This window comes from Rhipicephalus microplus, chromosome 4, assembly GCF_043290135.1.
Source record: "Rhipicephalus microplus isolate Deutch F79 chromosome 4, USDA_Rmic, whole genome shotgun sequence".
NCBI lineage: Eukaryota > Metazoa > Arthropoda > Arachnida > Ixodida > Ixodidae > Rhipicephalus > Rhipicephalus microplus.
In genome coordinates, this window is record NC_134703.1 from 79,751,794 (window position 1) to 79,774,359 (window position 22,566).

Below are 22,566 nucleotides of genomic sequence, written 5' to 3' on the forward strand. Positions count from 1 at the left end.
CATAAAGGAAAACATAAAAAGGAAAGTTATAGTTATGCTCAAGATCGTTCGCATTGTTTTCGAGAAAGCTTATTCTTTGTGCTATTTTCTTTTTTTACTGTTTTTAGATTTCTCGTTTTCTGTTCTCATTTCACCTTTTTTCTGCCCTGGTAAACAACAATTGCGTTACTCGGTTGCAGCAAGTTCATGCCAAAGGTTGTGAGCGAGCATGAGTGCATGTTCGTTGGGTGATCTGTGTTCATCGAGCTGATGGAAACGAAGAAAGCAATGCCTCGTCAAATATTTCATGCCCTGCATGGGCAGTCACCGAGAAAGAAGACGTGTGTGAGTGATACCATCATCGAGAGTGGGTGTCCAAACGCGATAGCTTCCTTGAAAGTGAAATTGGCGACCTGTCAGTCTCCAGCAAGACCAGCCGATTTAAAGCAGTGTTGCAATTGTAAACTGTACGTAAAAGCAATGACCCTTTCCTTAAATTGCGTTTCATATGTGGTCGATATCTTGGTTGCCTTCTACAGTCGAACCCCACTACAACGAAAAATTTTCAGTTCCCCGTGAGCAGTCCATTGGAGTCAATGCATAAATATTCTAACCACAATGAACACTTTTTCTTCTGTCGTTCTGCTTCAACAAAATTTTACAATGCAATTGCAGGCTCAAATATTTAATTATGTGCAGTAAAAACGATCTCGAACATTTCGATGCCTTTTCAGAACATAAATATAAATCTATGAAGTCTAAAATGCACGTTGGCACCACAAGAAACTGCCGCTGTTTACTCAGCATGGAGGCTGCCATTGCCTGATAGCGATGGCGATAAGACTGCCCTGCTTTTGCCACTGGCTTATTTCTAAGCCACAGATAATCCGAAGCTGAAGCTTAGTTTCCTACACGCTGTTGCTGAGTGCAACCGCAAAACGATGCCTTTTCGAATGCCAGTGCTTTTGTTTATTTTTGCTGATCGCCAGTGTAGTGACCGGTCAGCCAGCTGGAGTTTGAAAAAATCGAATGTTGCACTTTGCGGTGTCTAAACTTTCGGTCGTAAGATCGCATTACTTCAATAGGACAAGTGGCAGTGCCGCAAAGGTGATTGAATAAACGGTTGGCCTTGGTGTATTGACTGACTAGAGAGGGCATGCCCAACACGTAGCAGTGAATTTAGTTATGCTACATTTTTCTGTTTGCTTACAGAGCAAGGAGTGGACTCTCGGCAGTGTGTCCTGTGCGGTCAGCCTGGTGACGACTCCTGCAATGTGAGTTGCCTTTGAAGTCGTTTACTAAGTCAGCCAAGAGAATACGAAGATTTGTGTCGGTTTGTGAGAACTATCATAAAACTAACGTTAATATATCTGCTACCATAGGTGTTCGGTGCTTACCGCTTGCAGGTACATATCCACGGTGGTGGTTTAGCATCTGCGGTGTTGCACTGTTATGTGTAAACACCTGTGTCCAACTCCCAGCTATTGCAACTGTATTTCAAGGGGTGGGAGGGGGCAAAATGCGAGAACCGTTGTACACTTCGGTTTAGGTGCACGAAAAGGAGCCCCAAGAAGTAAAAAATTAGGGCTTGAACACTTCTTGAAGCACCATTGGAGCATTTCTTGTAATCATGGTTTTGGTGCATAAAACTTCAGAATCCAATAAAAGTTTGTACCGATCCAATTCTGTGAGACTTGGAGACCATTAAACAAACCCCTGACCACTTCGAACTCAGAATTTTCCTGAATAGTTGCTCCTTTATAACTCGTTTCTAGCTTTGTTCAAATAGTAAATTTTAGGTTCAAAGCAAATTCGAAACGAATACTAATTTGGTTGAGTAATTTCGAATTGACTTCGAATAGTATGTATCACGTATAATACAGAAAAATTAGCATTTTTTTGTGACTCTACTAACCTGGTCAATATATTTTAAAAAATTGAAGCAAGGCGTGAGAATACAGTGGACTCCCAATAAACGAAACTCGCTTAAACGAAAATGCCTCGTCAACGGAACTAAACGGGCTCATTTGGCTGGATTTCTATGTGTTGCACTGTAAAATTATTGGTTAATCGAAACAGGGCTTATTGCCCACCTACGGTTAAACGGCACACTCTAAACACAGCATAGACTCGCTTATGCCAACGGTAGTCTCACAACCATGGCAACACCTCGAGATCGAGACAAGCCAATTCAGTAGCTGTTCTCGCTTGCGGCTGTGGGAGCCGAGTCAGGCAGTCAATTGTGCGTTAGGCCTATTTGTGCGGCTGAGTGCCGTGGATAACGGTGTTATTTAAGCCCGATGGAAAGGAAGCGGCCTCACCATGCACCCTCGCTTAAAAAAAAAAAAGCTGCAAATTCTTCAGGAGCTCGATCGAAGCGGCCTGCCCAAGACGGAGGTGGCGAAAAAATACATCCCAAAATCGACGCTGTCGTGCATATGGAAAGACAGAGAAAAGATTGAAGGCACTGTTAAGAACGGGACCTTTACATCTAAATGGATGCAGATGAGGCCTTATGAACAACTAGAAAAAGTTCTTTTTCTGTAGTTCAAGCGTGCACGGAGTTCCAGTTTGCCCATAAGCGGAACAATTCTCGAGCAGAAAGCTCGAGATATCGCTATGCAAGTGGGTGTTGCGAACTTTGTCCTAAGCTACGAGTGGCTCAGCCGCTTCAAAACACGCCATGGCCTAGTCTTCAAAGCAATCTCAGGTGACAGTGGTGCAGTCAACGGGGACATTTGCACTGACTGGCAACAGGGAAGGTTTAAGGAAATTTTGATGAGCTTTGAACCACGAGATGTCTTCACCGTCAACGAGATGGGTCTTTTTTATAAGGCGCTTCTGTCAAAGACTCACCTTCAAAGGCGAAGCCTGTTGTGGAGGAAAACGCAGTGAAGATCACATCACTGTGCCGGTGGGTGCAAACATGGCAGGAGGTGAGAAATTGAAGCTGTTGTTAATAGGAAAATCTAAGCACCCACGTTGTTTCAAAGGCATTCGACACTTTGCCGTTGCGTACCATGGGAACGGAAGAGCGTGGATGGCCATGGCCATTTTCGAAAATTGGTTTCGGGAGGAAGACACAAGAGTTACGAGGCAAGACAGGGAGGTTGTTTTCATCATGGATAATTGCCCAGCCCACGGTCAGGTTCAAGGACTCCAAGTAGAGTTCTTGCCAGCCAATGCAATGGCAGTGATCCAGCCGATTGATCAAGGAGTTATTTAGTACATTAAAGTTCATTACCGCAGACAATCGCTCCATCAAATGCTGCTAAGAGCAGGCAGCGGGAAAGGCTACAGCATAGATTTATTGGCAGCCATTCACATTTTGGCTTCGGTCTAGGAGCAGGTGAAGGCAACAAGATTACACAGATGCTTTCACTATGCTGGCTTTCAAGTGCAAGAAAGCAGTACCCGATGAAGAAGAAAGCCCTGCTCATGCCGACATTGAGACAGTATTCATTCAGGTCGTGCCCTCTGCCCCTTTCACGCTGCAGGACTATGAATGAATTGATGAAAATGTTCGTGCCTGTTGTGAAGAGACTGTCGAGGAAATGATTGCAGAAGTGCAAGACGAGGATAAACTTTCCAGCGATGAATGTGATGACAATACTGCCAGTGCAGTGGTGCCACCAGATCGATCAGCTAAAGAGGCTGTTGAACTTTCGCAGGGCTATTTCGAGCATGAGGCTTGTGCAGAATTTCTAGCTAGTTTGTCAGGCATGGGTGCGTACCTTGTGAAAAAACAACTCAAGCTGGCCAAACAGACCACTCTTCACTCCTTTTTCTCCTACTCATCCTCGTGAGTAAGGTGAGGTTTGTGCAATTTGACTAAAGGTCTTGGTTCACTAAATAAGGGTACTTTGCTTAAATGAAACTTCTGATAAATGGAACTACTTTTTGGATCCCCTTTGAGTTCCGTTTAAGAAGAGTCGACTGTATGTCATTATTTTTGGATCAAAGGGAGTGAAAGAAACTTTGAATAGTAGCAGGATTTGACCTTCGACAGAATGGAAGTAATCACCTATAAAATATGTTGCATTTTAAAATTTACTGTACTTAGAGCATATAGCCTGGTACGTGCTCAGTAGTGGTCCAACTATGCCATTTTCCTACAATTCCATATCCGTGCACCTTGCTGTGCACATTCGAGTACAGCTTGTGCAAACTGTGCCAAAGTTCACTAGTCCACCTAATTAGATGGGATTGGACTACTTAAAGGGCCACTCACCTGGCCCCATACTAAATTTTAGTTAGACAGTGGAAGTTGTTGGGTGTTCGATGAGGAACATTTTGCCACAAAAATTTTTCGAATCAGTTAATCACGAGCGGATAAAACAGGTTTTTTGAAGCGGTGCGAAACGTGTATGAGAGGAGGCGAGTTCGAAACCCTTGCCGCTCTTCCGTGTAGCCTTCGCAAGCCAAATCTCTTCCCCACCCTCTCCGGCATCCGACCATGAGGTGACGTGCACATGACGGGCCCAAACAAGTCCAACCCCCGAGCACGCGAGCGGCGTTGCCTTGTTGACCAGCGTTATTTTGTAGTCATCTGCCTGTTTCTGCAGGATGGTTTAGAAATGCTGGCTTAGACGCGGTAAAGTAGATGAGCACAATGAGTGCGCAAACGCGTAGGAGCGTCCCGCTGTGGTCGTCTGCTCAATGCGCTGACCGCGGGAACACGAATGCATGGGAAACGCTGGCACCTTAGCCCCGCATCTCGTAGCATTTCACGGAAAATAATGAAAGAAAAATTCACACAATTTTCATTGCGTCTCATTATTTATTTCAAGTTTTATTAATCTCCTAAAGTAACAAATACATAGACTACGCATGCTGTGTTAAATAACTTTTGCCATGTCACGTGGTACACTGCTGACAACGTCGGAGCAGAGTCGTCTACGTAGATAACGAACGTCATTGCATTGCCATGTACGTAGGGCCATTCCTACGTCCACGTCATGCCCTCATTCTCTAGGCGTGCGCCGGCAGAGGGGAGGGAGAGCAGCGTTCATCTTCAATTTTGACCCATTTTCGCGGTGCGTAGCGTTGCAAACTTTGTCGTACGTGATCATGAACGCCTCATCTGCGCATTGCGCTTGTCAGCTCAAAACTGTCAGTGGCCCTTTAAGGCCCGAAAATATTCTTGGTGGCAACACTATTAGAGCTTTTAAATAATGTTGCCGATGCCTCTCGGTCCATTCCAGCGATGCTCTTTTTGTCTTTTTGACATGTGAAACTGAGCTACACAGTCGGCCACAAATAAAGAACAAGTGCGCTCTTTTATAGTGAACGCTGTTAGAACAATCAGTGTTGTTTTCAATTGGGGGAAAGAAAGACGAGGTCAGGGAGGTCATCTCAGTGTGCAAATCTTCCCAGCGGACTCCTTCCCAGGCCACTTGTTTGCAAATCGCACATTGATGAGCATTAAGTGGTGCTGTGGGGATTTCTCACTGTTCTTGGACTACCTAATGAACCATGTGCAAATCTTCCCAGCGAACTCCTTCCCAGGCCACCTTTTGCTTAAGCAAATCGCACATTGATGAGTGTTGACCTGCGCTGCTGTGGGGATTTCTCGCTATTCGTGAACTGCCTAAGGTGCCGTGTGGATTTCTTCAAAACAGAAGTTTGTATTGCAAAGCAGCACTGTTAATTAAGTCTCGTCACATTGAGGGCAGGGGGGGGGGTCGGCGGTGCACGCTATGCCCCACTATGGTAATTGCGATCGCGAGTTTACGTGCAAGCACGTTGTGGCGTCCCGTGGCGGCGTCATTGATAATTATGCAGTTCACAATGCTCAATCCAGTCAGTGGTCGTGAATATGAGTGTATGGTATGGTTATATGGGCATATCGCATCATTTTTAGAGAGAAGAGGGGACTTCTAGCTGGCTTTGAGGTTTAATTGCAAGTTCCAGGCCGTGTGCTGTGCTATAATACTTGGCTTGCATGTTCTCTGGAGCCTCGACTGCCAATTGGCAGCGTTTGTTGAACATGCTGGAAAAGCGTTTCAAGGCTTATATTAAAGTGTGGATTTGAGGAATTTAAGATGTCTAACGTTCTGTTGGTGTGTGTGTCATTGATTTTTGCAGAAGTCTGGCCGACTCTTGTACGCTGGTCAGGACAACTGGGTGCACGTCAACTGTGCGCTCTGGTCTGCGGAGGTCTTTGAGCAGGGAGATGGCGCTCTGCACCGGGTGCACTCTGCAATCTCAAGAGGGCGCTACCTGGTGAGTATGTGGCCAGTATGGTGTGGCCACAATTCACGCAACTTCAAGTTGCTTCCTTCCTATAAGTTATAATGTATTCTTTTTAAAAGATGAAAAATTTTGAACACTGGTTGTCATTGGAGCTTACGCTTCGACAAGCGGATTTGTTTTCTTCAGGAAGACAAGTCTGCTTGTGAGAACATTGGTTCTGACGGCGCCCCGTGTTCACGAATTTTTCATCCCTTCAAGATTCTATGTTTCCCCGAACTTTTGTCTTTAATGTATTCTTTAGTTGCAGATAACAAATTCTAGGAAAGCTAAATCACTCATTACGCAGTGCAACACAACGTGTTATAGACGAAGTGAAGTAAAAAGAAGCATTACTGTATTTACTGTGTTGTAACATGACCATGATTGTAATGAGAGGGGTGACTTCACTGCATCCAGGACGAAAGAAAAAATAGAATTCTTGTGTTGGAGTTTGAGGCGAGGGTCGACATTGGATAGAAACCATTGGACCAAAAACGCGCATTACGTTAAGAGTAAATATGGTAATTTACTGCCTTTCCAGTTGGCTTTTTTTTTGTTTTGCAACTGCCATAACAGAATTGCTGATGTTTATGATCTTCTTGACAAAATGCAGCGCTGCGAGGTGTGTGGCATTGTGGGCGCCACGGTCGGGTGCTGCGTGCGGGGTTGTCCCGCCAACTTCCACTTTGGCTGCGCACAAGCGGCGCAAGCCGTCTTCCAGGCCGACAAGAAGGTCTTCTGTTCCTTCCACCAGGGCAACGTCGACCGTGAGGTGCGCTATACTATCCAGCTGTCTTAGCAACGTAGAGGTGCACACAGTGCAGAGGTGTCGCGCTGAGCATGCACAGAATGTTGTAGTGAATCATATCCAGACAGGAAATAGGCATAGTGATGGAGCAAGATGATACACTTGCATCCAGATGTGTTCTGCCTAATTTTTAGAGCCATTTCGGACATAGGTGTGACGATTTTAGCCTTTAAGGTTGTGTGAAAAGGCATGAATTGCTTCTTTTATGTCTACCCGACTTTTGAGATAACTTTGCAGACTCGGACATTGACGGCAGCTGATCTTTCATTCTGGGTTTATTTCTACTTTTTTTTTAGTGCTTGTATCTCTTGTAAACTACATTTTTGAGGTGGAAAGAGCGGATGTGTGTTTTTCTGGCTGCTGCTTGTGTTGAATTTTTGGGTTGGTGTTTGTATTCTTGTCAAATACAGAAATGAATTGCCCCTTGTGCAGGTGGTTGAAGGGGACAAGTTTTCTGTCTGCCGTGCTGTCTACGTGGACCAGCAGGACGTCAACTCCAAATGGCAAAAAGCGTGGGAGGCAACTCTTGCCCAGGAGATGACAGTCATCGCAGGTGGCATGACTAGTACATTTGTTTTGCCCGCGTGCCTAACGTAGCTTGTGGTTTCCTTTGCATTGCCTTAATAACCTTGTCGTCATTCTCGTTGCGGTTCTAATCGCTTTTGCGAATGGTTGAAGGCATCTCCGCAACATTTGCAGTAAAGAGCGTTTTCGTTTTGCTCAGTGGAAAGCTAGTTAGGCAAGTCTCTGGCATGGGACTTGGTCCCACAGTGCATCTAATTAGGATTTGTACGATATCTCTTGGCCTTCAAAACAGTGGTCGGCTTACTGATGGCATCAGTGGTGCAACATTTCACTAAACCACTTCTGCGACCACGGCAGCTCACGTCTACGGTGGTTGCGGCTGCGGTGGCTTGGTTGTCCTGTCAAAAAGGAGAAATTGTCGGTGGCATGTTGTGGAGTTGTCCTCACTTGTTCGAAACACAATTCACAATGTGTTTTGGTATTTTAAAGTTCAGTTGATGGTAGCTTTTGCATCTTTACCTCTGAGGCTCATAACATATTTGTTACTCGTGGAAACCATGGATGCCTCTTTAGACTCTGCATCATGGTCACCTTTCTCTAGGAGACTGTGTGTCATTTGGTTCCTACTAAGTGTCGCTTTTTGTGTGTTTATGCAGGGGCCATGACGATTGAGTGTCTGGGATACTTGACAGAGGCGTCGGACCTTGAAAATGTCCTTGTTCCAGTCAACTACAGGTATGGATTTTTCCACTCACGATTCTGACAGCAGCAATGGCCTGTTTGCTTTTAACGAACAGTATTTTTAGTTTGAGCAGTGGTACGGTGACTAGCATTGCTAAAGTTTGCATCTCCCAGAGTTTCTAATGCAGAAATAAATTATGCTGGGAAAGATAAAGAACTGTGCACCTGTGAAAGAGTAAATTTCTGTTGTAGACTCTCTTTTAACTCAGCCGCGGCATCCTCATTCATGCACTCACTAGCATATTTTCGGGCTGTTGGTTTGGTTGGTTTCTATGTGACAATGTGCACAGGTTGGTGACACCCTGCACTATGTCGCTTTCTCTGGTCTCTTACACTGCCCTAACGTGTGCATCCCGGTTTATTATGTACTGTGTAATACATACTACCCCACTGATACCTCACTATGCCGACAGAAATGCCGCAGTCACTGCACTGACGAACACGGTACACTCTCTCCCCCTCTCTCGCTACTGGTCTCCGTCACTGTAGCACCGTTGCCACTGTTTCCCCTCTGCCCTGTCTGTTTCCATTCTTGTCCACTCACTGTATCCTCAGTATGTACGTAAACTGCCCGGGGTTGTCCCCCCTGGGATCGCATGCGGCAGATGGGGCTTTGCTGTAAATGATCCTGATGTTTCGCTTGCACGGTGCAGGTGTCGGCGCATGTTCTGGAGCACCCAGAACCCTAGGCAGAGAGTGGTGTATGTGTGCCGGACATACGAGGTGCGCCCGCCACGTCCTCCTCCATGCGAGGAGGACTGGGGTGCAAATGTGACCACTGTACACGACGACACGCCTCCCGGCGTGAATGAATTCGCGCAATGTGATATTTCGTCTGAAAACTGTGATAACACTGGTGGTGGGCTCACCGTGCCGACAAGTGAGTGTTTGCCCGCTCCCTCGTCTGCCCCCGATTTGGACGACCTCGACGCCAAGATCCTCGATGAACTTGCTAGGTGTGTCCAGAATAGTGACAGCCAGATGGACTTTGCTGAGCTGCTGGAGAACATATCTAGGTCCTGTGACCCAGCAGCTGCTTCCGTTAGAAATTCTGGTGGAGGTGGCGGCAGCAGCAGTAGCAGTAGCAGTGTGGCACCAACAGCCAGTGTAAATAGTGGTTGCAGCGAGTCTTCAGAGGCAGTGACATCGGCAGCACCTCCTGTTGTGGCCAACCAGTCATTGACAATGTGTCAGGACAAATCAGTGAGGAGTGTTGATGTGGCAAAATGCGAGGCAGCTACTGCCTCTGTGGTTGGTGGTCAGGACCAGCAGCCATTTCATCAGGACAGTGTTCACGGGGCCGCTGAGGTACCGCCGGCGTCTGCTGTGCCTTTGCCTGAGGCACACATGACGATGCAGAGCGATGGACAGCAACTCGGTGGCAGTGGTGAAACGTCGTCATCTGTATTGAAGTTTGTGGCAAAACCAGTGAAACAGCAGCAGCAAAGTGTGTGTGGGTGCACCTGTGAAAACCGGACTGCCAAGGCAGCAGCTAGCAGACTGGCCATGACGCCCACCCGGGTGCGATCGCGGCCGCCTGCTTCCCCCAAGATCATTCTGCCCAAGGTGCCAGGTTCCCAGTCTCAGGGTTGCCAGCAGAGGTCAAGGCCCGCCCCCTGCCAACAGCAACCTCATCAGCATCATCCGCAGCATCAGCATCACCAGCATCAGCAGCAGCAGCAGCAGAGAGCAACTGCAATGGTTCCACCAGCCTTGCAGGCCCAGTCACCATGCCTCGGCATCCCCCCCGTGGCCGCCACGCAACCCTTAGTCAGCTACTCCCCGTATGCCTACAACTTTCCTATGATAAACCAGTTCCCATCGACCATTAACATGACGAGCGTGAGCTGCGACAAGTTTGAGGTGTATGAAGTGCCCGGTGGCACCATCATCATACCGCGGCAGCACTACCGACTCGAAAATTGTGTGTCTACACTGAGCATGGCAGCAGCAGGGGCTCAAGTAGCCTATCTTGGCTCGCTGCCACTAGTGGCGGCGCCTTTTATGCAGCCGGCAGCGCCGCCACTCGCGTTTATCGGTGGTCTCGGAGGCCAAGCTGCGGCACCTGTGATGCCACTTGCCTTGCAGTCGCCTGGTGTGTGCGGCCAGGTGCCCCTCGTCACGGGTGGCGGGCTAGTAGCGAATGCCGGTGTCATGGCCCCCGGCGTAGCCTCTGCGGGGGTAATGACGTCGGTCACCAGTCAGACCTCTGTGGTGAACACCGGTCCAACGCCAGGTGCTAGGTCCAGTTCAACGGCCAAGCGTGTCCCTTGTTACGCGAATGCTCACCGCAACATGCTCGCCCAGAAGCAGAGCGCCAAGGCAGCCATGATGCGCAAGCGGATGCTGCAGTCTGGTAAACAAGTCACAAAAGCTATTGTGGCCCAAGGCCAAGCATTTGTGGCTCGGGAACGGTGTGCGAAGTGTCTTGTTCTGCCAGTGCGTACGGCAGCCGCTGCCACTGCAGGAATCGCTGCTCCGGGGGATGCCTTAAAAGTTACACCCGCGGCCACCGCTGCATCTCAACCGGCAGCCTCTGTGGCCACGCCCACAAGCACGACTTCGGCTCCGCCTGCAACAGTGTCGCCAGCGACGGCGCAAGCACAGCGCAGTGTCCCGTCACCCGAGGTTTACCCCGAGCCGGACTCGTCAACGGAGTTCCTCAGCGGACCGGGGCGCGTATCGCCAGTGCTTCTGCCACCGCCGCAGCCACCATTCAGCCCCAGCCCCCAGGAGAGCCCTCGAGGTGCTGGTGACTCCGGTTCTCTTGGTGCGGAGTCCATCTTTGCGCTGCTGCAAAAAGCGGCTCAACGCATTCTGCAGGATGGCTGGCCGCCCGACACCGATTCTGATCCATGCCCACCGACATCATCTAATGCCATGCCACCAGATGGCAAGGAACCTGTGCATAGCACGGTGGGCATTCTCCCTCCAGCAGTGCCACAGCGGGAGGAGGTGCGCTCATCGCACTTTGACCGGCCCTACATTGTCTACGAGATCAGCAGCGAGGATGGCTTCCTGCACTCTTCACCCAATGCACACGGTACGAGAGACTTTTTACTGTTACAAAGTTTAACCTCTTGCTGCTTGTTGCATGCTCAATGCCATGCGCAGGTGCTCACAAAGTAATTCGAAATTCCGGACAAGTGGCTGCTTAGCAGCAAAGTGTGCTATTTAAAGAAAAAAAAAAGAAAAGGAAGTTTGTGTGTGCGTGTGCCTCCAGCTAGCAAGTCAAACACTAGTTCATGTACAATGGCATTGCCTTAGCCGGTAGGATAGTGCTAGGTGCCTCATAGCACTTTTCAAAGGCAGGGCTTTGAGAGTGCTAGTCACAGTCATGCGCCATAAATATTCTGCCCAGTCAGGCACAAAGTGCCAAAGAAATGAATGGTGCTCATGGTCACAAAAGCTAAAGGGCGGTCGAGCAGACCAATGCGTGGGCACACATGGCATGTCATAGACTTCATCCACACAGCCTTCTGTTACAGCACTAAGATGCATTTATAGCTTGGTACGACACAACACCATTTTAAATCATTAGAGAGCTTGCATGGACCGCAGACCATGGCTGTATTGCATTATAGGTGTGCTCCACTAAGCAGCAAGCTTCTGTCCTACATTCAGAATTACACTTGACTTCATTATAAAAAAGATGTATCTTGGAAGAAAATAATTTCATTATAAAAAGCACTCTCAGTTAATGGAAATCTCTTAAATGGACCTGCTGCTTACACGGTACAGCTGCCTCTAGCACAATAGGTTTTGTATCTGAATTCTGCACCTCTGCTCATCTCTCTGTAAACGCAACTCCTGTTGAACAAAACGCATTGTCCTGGTCCCTTCAGGTTCCGTTTGTTGGCGCTACTGTATTCGAAAATTCGTTATAAAGATTTATTCCTAACATTGAATCTATTGCAAGAGTAATTTTTATTTGCTTCGTTACAACCAATATTTCTTTATATCCATGTTCATTATTTATTAAGGTTTGAATGTATTCTGTGAGCACCTGTGCTTGGTCTTGAGGTTGCCTTGCGTGATTTGTGAAGTAGGTTGTTTTTTGGCACTGGAATTTACGTGACAAGTGTACTGTGGCACTATCAATATTTGGTATCCTTGTTGCCTCAATTGTTGGAACGGCTGGGCATTAAAAATGTCGATCCAAAGTTAAAATCCCCGACGAAGGTGACTTTTTAGTCAACTAAGAAGCTTTTGTATCCGAGAAATCGGTGTGGATTTTCGTGTAGCTTTGTGCTACAAACCAGCAGGTGCCAAGTTTTTCTTTCAGAATACTCGTGATTTACCGGCTTTTTGAAACATACGCGTGTTCTTTTTGTAAATATCTGTAGTGTTTTGCAATCCATCAAGTTCATGACAGAGGGAATTCATGGTTACATAAGCCTATTTAATAAATGTAACTTGAAAACCACCTATTGGTAGCGCAAAGCCAAAAGAAAATTCCTATGGATTTCTCAAAAAAAAAAATTCGTGCTAGTGGGTGGCTGTCAAGTTCTTTCTGCCACCTTATGGAATTCTGTAAAACCTATTTCAGTAAACATTTGTGCTGTTTTGCTCCTAAGTTCATGAGAATTTTGCTCACTCTTATAGTTTTTTAGTACATGCATTGTTGCATTAACCTACTTTGACAATTCATGAAAGGCACTATTGCCACCCAAAAAAAATTTGCTGTTTATTCGCCAGCTTGCTTCACTTCATCCCTAGTGTACTTTGCAGGGATGCTGCATTTATAGTCGAAGCTCATCACTTTGAGAGTGTGCACTGGCTAATGCCTGCTTTATTTCTTGTTTCTTAGTAGGGCCCTTTTAATATTTGAGCGTGAATAGAGTGTCAATTAGATGATTAGTGGTAGTGTTAAATGACTTCAGCCTGATTCTGGTGTCATTGGCGTTAAATTTGTATTTTTAACATTGGTGCTATAATACTATACCTAGCCTTCAATTCCACTTTGAAGTGTGGTTTCAGGGGCCGAATTGAGAAAAACTCATCCGTAAGTATGCTTAGCCATTAGATGGCTGCCTTTGCTAATTAAGTAGAGACTGACTAGCGTTGGCAAATGCCTATTTTTGCTGGATGCCAGGGCCCCACTGTTTTGTTGCTTCAGCTGGAACTTCGAGCAAAAAAATGGTTTACAAATGACTTTCGGACGAGTTAAAATGCTTGTTTGTCGCTGCCTTTATATGCCTGTTGTTGCTTATATGAAAATGTCTTTCTGAAGGAAAAGAGCACATGAGGAATGCTTTTGTAATGCTCTTTTTGTTTCAAAAGTATATTAAGTTGCTTGTAGTGGTACCGGTAGTATTGAAATTATACACGGTTGGTAATGGCTGAATATGTGACAGTGCGACTTGGACATTAGAGCTATTGTGGTCAGCCTTAGTCACGGAGCAAGAAAGACAGGAGGGGAAACTTTGGGCCAGCGCCAGCGCGTGCCGCGATAATGTCACCCTGGGAGTGGAGGTTGGCGCATGTGCGCACAGGGATCCTTGCGGCGGCGTGCAGAAATATTTCGTTTTCTGCCGTGGGAGGAGAGCGCGCGCTCCTCCGGCTCCCGAGGTCTCTGACGGTGCCTGAATGTCGTCTGCTACATCTGCTTCTCGCCGACTCCACTATGCTATATAATGCAGCTATGAAAGTTTTTTGCTGGCGCGGTTTGCCAAAACAGAATGAAGCAAGTAGAACGTTTTAGTGCCAGCATTTTTCATTATATATGTTGTATCAGATTCTCTGCGAACAAAGAAAGAAATGAAGTGGTAGAATTAAAAAACAAAACAAAAACAGACGATCAGTAATCATTGCTAGACGCGTCCCTAAAATCACTCAGTGTGTGGCTTGAGGATGGATTTTGCACATTGTTCAATATAACTGTGTCATACAGAACTACTGCGTGCGAAAGAAAGACGTTGATGAAGCACGTTTGAGCAGACGACAATTGATTTGAACAAAAGAGCGGAGACTGCCTTGAGCTGTGGATCAATTCTGCGTTAAAAATGAAGCTTGACCTTGCAACGCTCCGTCTGACCAAGAACAGTAGCAAGAATGGGCGAGGGCTATATGAAGAGGACATAGACATGGAAGGGAAGCGACTGCGCCTAGGAAAATTATTTTCGCTGCGGAACGGTCGGCCGGCGCAACACTGCGCTAAGTTTAAATTTACAGTTATCTCTGACCAGCCAAAGATCTTCAGACTCGCTGAAGTGGCGCCTTATGTTTTTGAGTGGAGGCTTAACTTACTCGCGCCCAGAAACGAAGCCAAGAACGGGCAGAATATCGCTGAAATACCGATAAAAGCAGCATCAAACGAGCGAAGGTAGAGGATACTCGTTGCGAGTCGGAAGTATTCGGCGAATATTTTACCAACCTCCAAACTTTCAGGTAAGCTACATCACGAAAAAGCGTGGTTCTCATTTTTGCGTGTTTGGTTGTTGTAGCTTGGCATGAACGATTGGTTCTCAAGAAGTACCAACGTAAAACAAGCTTCGTGAGAGAGTAGACACATGCGAAAAATGTTTTTTTTTTTTCGTTGCTGTTTTTAAAATTTTTCTTTAATGGGGCAGACTGGTCTTTGGGACCAAAAGTGACAAAAGAATGCATTTTTAAAAATTGGCATATTTGGTTTCTGCAAGTATTTTTCTATCTCTCTGCAAATTTTCACACACCAGGAAGTGGTAATTTTTTGTAATATTCTAACTGTCCAGATTCCTGTTGATGTTAAGATGCAGAACCTGCAAAAAAAAAGGGGGGGGGGGGGGACAGACTTCAAGGCTTCTTTACAATTTGCCGGGACCTATGTTAGAAGCTCTGCTATGAATTTATGAGCACCTTTATGAGGAATGGAAAACATGCGCCCATGGTTGTTTTTTGAAGAAGGTGTGTGTTTTCAGTTTCATTTTTCTCAAAAAGGTAAATTTACGACTGTTCAATATTGAGGCCTCGAAATCTCTGCAGCTAGGGCAGGTACAACTATAATTATTTTTGCAATGTAAACCTGTATTTGTTTAGAATGCAAGTATAGGAGCAGAATTTAGAGCACAAGCCTTTTTAATTAATTACTCATCAAAATTGTTACACAATTCTAACTGCTTTTGAAAATGGATAGTTCATTTTGCTGTAAAATAACCAATAAAGGCCCGAAAACAGAAGAAGAAAACTATTTCATACTTTCAATCTATAGTCATTAGTCCATGTTGGCATATCTTAAATATCACTTTTAGTTAAGCACTTTTCTTTATGGCGGCCTTAAACAATATGGGGTGAACTTTTATCTCGGGAACAAGATGAGTGAGAGGAAAACTAATTAAATATATGAAATCGGCAGAAAAAAACTGCATCATCCTGTGCAGTTTGATCAAGATTACTGAAGAAATAAACAAAAAATGTCTAAGACCAGTCTGCCCCCTTAATATGAAAAGCCTCCCTGTGTGTTTTTTTTTTATTACCGCATATTGTATGCCTTGTTCCCAAAAATAATATTTCTACCTTCGCATGCGAAGGTGGCAGAGTGAAAGCGATCCTGTTTAGTGCTTGTGGACAGCTTCGTGAAACTATCGCAGTATGGTCTCTCTCGCAAGGCGATCTGGCTAGTTTAGCGAAAACTCGTCGTAACGATTTGCCGTCTCGTTTGGCGAGTGTGTCTGAGCTATGCACTGATACACTGAGCAGCAAGCACAAGCGTGCAAGCAGACAACGCTTCTCGCGTCTGCTGTTTCGGCGCGGAAGTTCGGCCGCGGCTCTGTAGGTGGTTCTGTCACAACGTTCGCCGCCACTCTGGGGGGGTGACACAATCGTGGCGCGAAAAGGAGTAAAGTTTCTCCTCCTCTCTATTGTTCCTCCGTGGCCTTAGTTGAACTTTGTAGGGCCTTTTGGTATCTGCCTGACAATTGTTAAAAATACGGGAGCAATCGTCCACACTGCTGGAAGGAAGGAAAATAGAGGGAAAAGAAAGGCAAGGAGGTTAACCAGCCTATAGGCAGCCGGTTTGCTACCCTGTGCATGGGGGAGGGATGGGGGAGATGAAAGAGAGCAGAGAGGGAAGATAGAAACAGCACATTCGGCAGCACATGCGCGCACACTCAGTCATAGTCCAGTCTTGTCTTTCGCGGTGTGTGACATTGCTGTTACAGTCGCTTGTTCAAGTCGGTGTCGCGTAGGAATTTCAACAGAGCTTTCGTCGCCTTCTGTTGCAGTGTCTTCTCTCGGGCACTCCACAGAATAGTGTCCACAGACATTTGGCTGTTGTCGATGCGCGCAAAAGCAGACGCCAGTGACTGTCTCTGGATTTCATACAATGGACAGTCACACAGGATGTGGTGTAGCGTCTCTTCGCAATGACAGGCATCGCAGAGAGCGTTGTCGGCCATTCCTATGACAAAGGAGTTGTTTCAGACATAAGGGTGCTGAAATAAAGAAAAGAAAAATATGTAGTGTAGACCTCAGTGGCTGGCTGTGTTCTGAAATAGGAATTTCATTAGGATTATAATTTTAAAAAACAGAAGGGGGTGTTAAATTACTTGTTTTTGCTTCATAGCGCAAAGTGTTACGTAGAAATACATTTCTTGTGATATCCCGTTTATTTTTCATAGAGCAAAGCGTTAAGTAAATGTGTCACTTTATAGCTGCTGCCGTTGAAGCCTCCTGCTACATATCCCGTTTATTTTTCATAGAGCAAAGCGTCAAGTGTGTCACTTTATAGCTGCTGCCGTTGAAGCCTCCTGCTGACATGTCGCCATTTGCCTTGTGTCTTTTTTAACTTTTGTAGAAGTATGGCGATACCTTTTTGAAAAGCTTCAGGATGCTCGTGCTGGTGCCAACATGCAACCCTTGACTAATGATGGTAAGTGACATTGTTCTCACTGCATTTCGTGTATCCGTTTCTTGTTGCTGGCATACCTCGCTCGTGAACTTTACTGCACGAATGTATGAACGTGAGATTCAGATTTCGAACAGGGGCGCATGAAGAAAGTGATGACGACAGCTAGCGTTGTAATAAAGATGGTGACCATGGCGTAGCCGCGATGATGATGGCACTGCGGTAAGAACATGGCAGGTGCATGTGTCATAGTTGTCGGCTGCGATGTTGAGTACGGAGTTTTTGCCTGAACTTACTTCCCTAATCAAGGCAACATGAATAGGACAAACAAGACGTTGGCCCAGACACTAACACTGTAATGGTCAAATGATACTCCATCATGGTAGAACAGCAGTTATGGTGCTTGATTATGTGTTCGATCCAGACCGCAGCGATTGCATTTAAACGGAGACGAAATGGTAGTGGCTCATGTACTGTGCAATGTCTGAGCACGTTTAAGAATACCAACCAGATGGTGCTAATTTCCAGAGCCCTCTACTACGTCCCTCATAATCATGTCATGGTTTTGGTACGTAAAAGCCCAGATGATAGGTTGCACCACGCAGTCTTTATTAAGAATTTAATGAAGTACTCCATAACTTCAAAGTATTATCTCAATCTGTATTATCTATAGGAATGGGCACATGAAAAATCACGAAGGTGGAACAGCACACACTTGTGAAGGGCAGTTTATTTGAGTTTTCATAACGTAATCGGAGACATTCCAGTCAACCGGTCATGTTTATGGTTTTAATAAAGTGCCTTACTTTGTCTTATTCATGTGATAATGCTAACGCCTTGCAGTGCGTGAGGTAAGCCACGTCTTGGGTTTTGCTAGCTCTCTTGCCTATGGTTTGCAATTGTCAAAACTTTTGCACTTGTTGGATCACTAAAATAGAAGTTGCTCAAGCTGAAACCTTATGGCAGTTTTTGTTTGTGTTTGACAGGTGCTACGAGAAAGGTTATTGAACTGTATTCTTCACATGGAGCGTGTGTCGAATTCTGATGCAGAGGGTCTGCGCTAAGATATCAGACAATGAATCTTTGGAGCGGTGCAAAAGACATTTTTTTGAGTTGGTCGTAATTCTAAACTCTAAACAGTTAAAGTGATACTGACACCATTTTTTTGGATGGGGAGGGAGGGGGGGATGTTCATGCACCATAAGCCTCCTGTATACAGAGGCAGTTCTGAGCAGGTGTGAAGCTTAGCAATTGCTGGGAAGATATTTTATTTTGACATTAAAGTCAGTTTTACCATTGTGCACCTACCGACGTCGACACTTACTTGATATCGGGTTACAGTGCAAATTTTAGTGGCTTCACGAAGCAGTCTGGCTAGCTGCGATGACGATAGGCACCAAAACTTCCAAAATGGCTGCTTGTGCCACAGTCACCAGCGGAGCCACGGTGCCAAATGGCTATGGAAATGCCACGTTATCCTGCACGAGCACGTGACAAGAAGCGCATATTGTGTCGTGATGTCAGGGTACAGTAGGAATTGAAATTAGCTTTCAAAAGCACACTGTACGTACTTTTTGAGGGTGCATTCACACTTGGCAGTACGTTTTACAGGCTCTTGAGCGCTTGACCTTTCATTTGACGCTGAAAAGCAGCAAGTGAAATTTTTCTTGTCAGTACCCCTAGCAGTTTTTCCCAGTAATGCAATGATTACTTGAAAGTTAGTCATTAATCTGAGTAACAATTGTGTGTGTTCATCAGTTTACCGATACATGTAGCTTCAATTCAAGGTCTGCTAATGTGTCACTACGATAGACATTGAATTTTTATTAACCCTGAAAAATTCCCAGTTGAAAACGCCCACTCGGGATTTGGTATGTGGGCATTTCGGCCACACTTGGCGCAAGTAACTGGCATAGCTCGAAGGAGGTGAAAAGAGTTCAGCCTCCCCCCCCCCCCCCTCCAAAAAAAATTTTCTATTTTGCATGTTTATATGTACACATGCAAACACATGTACAAATATACATGAGTTATTGTTGAAATCCCCCCATCCTTCAAAAAAAAAAAAGAATTTTTATCTGTGCTATTGGTGGAATTGCCTGGAAACATGCAGCAATCAGTCTTAAAAAGTTTGGAGAGCCCCTTTCCAAGTGTAGAATCTTAAATATCCCACAGGCTCAGTGTGATAAATGTTCAAGTTGATGTTGATGAGGTTTGATGTTGGTTATTTTTCACTTGGTATCGTATACTTTCTTTTGTCTTGAACTTGCAGTGGAACTGCTCCAAGACATTCAGCAGCAAAAGGCTTACAAAGCTTTTAAAGTCTTATTCCAAGTGTAAAACCTGAGGATCCGACAGGCTCAGTGCGATAAGATGTTCAAATTGATTGGCAACTTGCATCTTGATTGACCGCAGAAGATTGTGTTCTTGAAGCACATTCGCTTCGTTCTTTCAGATCACCGCATTAGCTTGTAGCGCTTTGAGTATGATCCAGATCTGGCCAAATTGAATTGAATTTGTTTACAGTTGACTTGCAAGGATGACCAGACAATAAAAGCTGCAATTAGCAGCTGGAGGTTAATGTGGCCACCTCATACGAAGCTCAACTTCACAGTGGACAAATAGAACTGGTTAATGCGTTATAGTGTGCATAAGCAGTTACGGTTCAAATAACTGACAGTGTAAAAAAAATGTCACAGCTTTGCCGCAAAGGAGAAGCAATGAACGCGATAAAAACAAATTGGAAAGTCACGCGTAGAATGACAAGCAGATGGAAACGTGCCCTGCGTTTCTCACCCCAAATGATGCATGAAACATACTCACAGGTACAGATGAACGCGAATAAGAGTCTCAGTTGCTACTTCGCTGTGTCTGAAAAGCTCGCTCTTTTCCCAAACGGAGGCTTTGCAACGATTGTAGTGACCCTTGTGCACCCCGTTACTAGAACAGAATCGTTCCAGTGCAAGCCCAATGCCAGCTAAGACATATGATTCTCCCCACTGGGAGATAAGGGCGCGCGAGAGATCATACACTCCCCTCCTCTTTGCGAGCCAAAGTACGCGTGATAGATCAGAGCCGCTGCATGCTCATTGCGCCTTCTTGCTGATAATGCTAAAAACACGCTAGTCCCCCCCCCCCCCCCCCGAGATGCTTGCCATTCATGACACGAAGGTCCCATGTTCGATTCCGCGTGTGGGACTCTTTTTTCCGGATTGTTTCCTTTCTTGCGTTCTCATATATATATATATATATATATACATACATACATATACATATACATACACGATGAATGACATCGACACGCCGATGCCAGCGGCGAAATCTAGCCGAGAGTGTCCATATAATTGCTATCGCAATAAACAGACATTTTGTACGGCTGTAACAAAGATGGTTGATCAAACAAAACAGGGACCTCTTACACGAGTATCTACAGTCATACAAATACATGTCGTAGATACTTTAAATTTAGAACAAATATGTTTAGGTTATATTCTTTTTGCATGTGGTTTAATAGTTTCAGCTAAGAAAATTTTGCCTCATACTTTTTCTGGCTCGCATTCAGAAGCAGGCTCTGCATGTTGGAGTCTGTTTCTGGGTGATGTCTGCAATCGCTGTCTTCATTAACTGGCTTTTGCTTCTCATGCTACGCAGATGTGGACGGTTTTGCCCTGATGGGTCTCACGCACAAGGCTGTTGTGTATCTCACTGAGCAGCTGCGAGGGGCTGACAACTGTGAGAACTACATCTTCAAGTACCACAAGCGCAACAGCACCAAGGCAAGTTTCGTGTGCATGGGTCTGATAAGAATTGCTCGCTAAATCTGCTTCTAAATCGGTCGGTCCTACTTTCATGGCACTGTTGATGGAAGAAGCGATTGACTTGGCTTACTAAGGGTGGCATGCATACCGGACTATTCTTGATAAACGACGAAACGGCTTGTTCCTTCTGAAACTTTCTACACAGTGGTGCGTTATGTAGCACATAGAGCTTAGTACAACTTATTAAAGTGTGTTACTCATGTTTTGTCTACGATGTCTCTAAAAGTATCACACCAAAATTTTCTATTTGGTTCTACAAGACAGTTCTTCGTTTTGTGCATAGCATTTCAAGTGGGTAAATTATTCTACAATACGAGGATTGGCTAATGTTTGATAAATTTAAGTCGCCTGTTTGCTCTGAAACAGCTTACTTCATGGAAACATCTTTGGGACTTTATACATTTGTGTGGTTCATGCTTTTGCAAATATACTACTGTGCCTAGTAGTATTGGCATATTACGTGTGGTTTCTTCATTTTCTGACTTCGCATTGCTATTTTCTTTCCACAAAAGCATTCAAGTTGGAGTTGACAATACACCGTTTCTTTTTCATGTGATAGGCACTTGTTGCTGATATTTTGTCACTCGTTTCGTGAGCCCGGCTGAACAACTATTTAAATGCGCAACAGTCGTTAGAGGATGCAAATGTTATTACGCTCATGACAAATGCATAAAATGTCCAGCAGTGCCATTTGAACGTGAAGTCAGAGCGTGAAGATTAAGTGTCCATGTTGACATGGCAAAATTGCATTTCTTAGTTGAAACTATACAGCACACAGAGTGACTTTTCTGTTCTGACTTCCGAAGATTCCTAGTGAAGTCGTCGAACATTTTCTGGCGGGATATATTTAAGTGCATGTGTGCAGACTGGCACTTATGTTCATGGTGAGAGGGAAATGGGGAGCTGGCCTCCTGCTGGTGCCACCCCAGTCTGGCAGCAGTGTGTCTCAGTTCCATTGCTTTTCTAGCCAGAAAACACTGTCTATCTGTACAGTGCTGTACAAATGCAGAGTGTAGTGCTGTGCAAATATGTATGTAATAGCTATATTGGACGCTGCAGCTTCCAGAGAACCCATCAGGCTGTGCCCGATTAGAGGGCTTCAAGTCACGGGGACACCATGACATGTTCAAGTTCCTGGCGTCTGCACATCGGTCGCCGCCCTGCTACGACCCCAGCAGCGACAATGGAGATGAGGTGGAGGTTCTGCATAAGTCGTCGCGACGCCTGACCAGCTTGGACCTTCCCATGGCTATGCGCTTCCGGCACCTCAAGAACACGGCCAAGGAGGCCGTTGGTGTCTACAGGTATGCCCTGCTGCAAGACACTCCTGACCCTCCAGATACAATATATGAGGGACAGACATAGATGTAGCATACATGATGTTTGGTCCTTGAAGGTAAGCTAAAGTGCCAGGATTGAAGCGAAAAGCCACATTCTGCCTGGTTATATTTGGCAAGAAAGATTTCATTTATTTAAAAGCTCTATCATTAGAGTTGGTTTGAGCCTGCACGTAGTAAGTGAGAACTGAATGTGTGTCTTAAAGTCGTTATAATTCATCAAAGCAAGCTGAAGCGCTCCGCTTGCTCACCACAGAGTCTACGTGCGTGGTCTTCTACGTTCAAATGCAACTGCCCACTCCA

The 22,566-nt window shown here is 45.5% G+C and overlaps 1 protein-coding gene across 1 annotated transcript in view; it reads left to right on the plus strand.

The window, feature by feature from the left end:
• LOC119172145 (histone-lysine N-methyltransferase 2A) overlaps nucleotides 1–22,566 on the plus strand; it is a 92,198-nt gene that overhangs the window by 56,570 nt on the left and 13,062 nt on the right. The window contains exons 22-30 of the mRNA XM_037423157.2: nucleotides 1,192–1,253; nucleotides 6,067–6,204; nucleotides 6,827–6,985; nucleotides 7,454–7,574; nucleotides 8,203–8,281; nucleotides 8,941–11,330; nucleotides 17,061–17,135; nucleotides 20,760–20,884; nucleotides 21,986–22,230. Of these exons, the coding sequence (XP_037279054.2) occupies nucleotides 1,192–1,253; nucleotides 6,067–6,204; nucleotides 6,827–6,985; nucleotides 7,454–7,574; nucleotides 8,203–8,281; nucleotides 8,941–11,330; nucleotides 17,061–17,135; nucleotides 20,760–20,884; nucleotides 21,986–22,230 (3,394 nt within the window). The remainder of the gene's footprint in view (nucleotides 1–1,191; nucleotides 1,254–6,066; nucleotides 6,205–6,826; nucleotides 6,986–7,453; nucleotides 7,575–8,202; nucleotides 8,282–8,940; nucleotides 11,331–17,060; nucleotides 17,136–20,759; nucleotides 20,885–21,985; nucleotides 22,231–22,566) is intronic.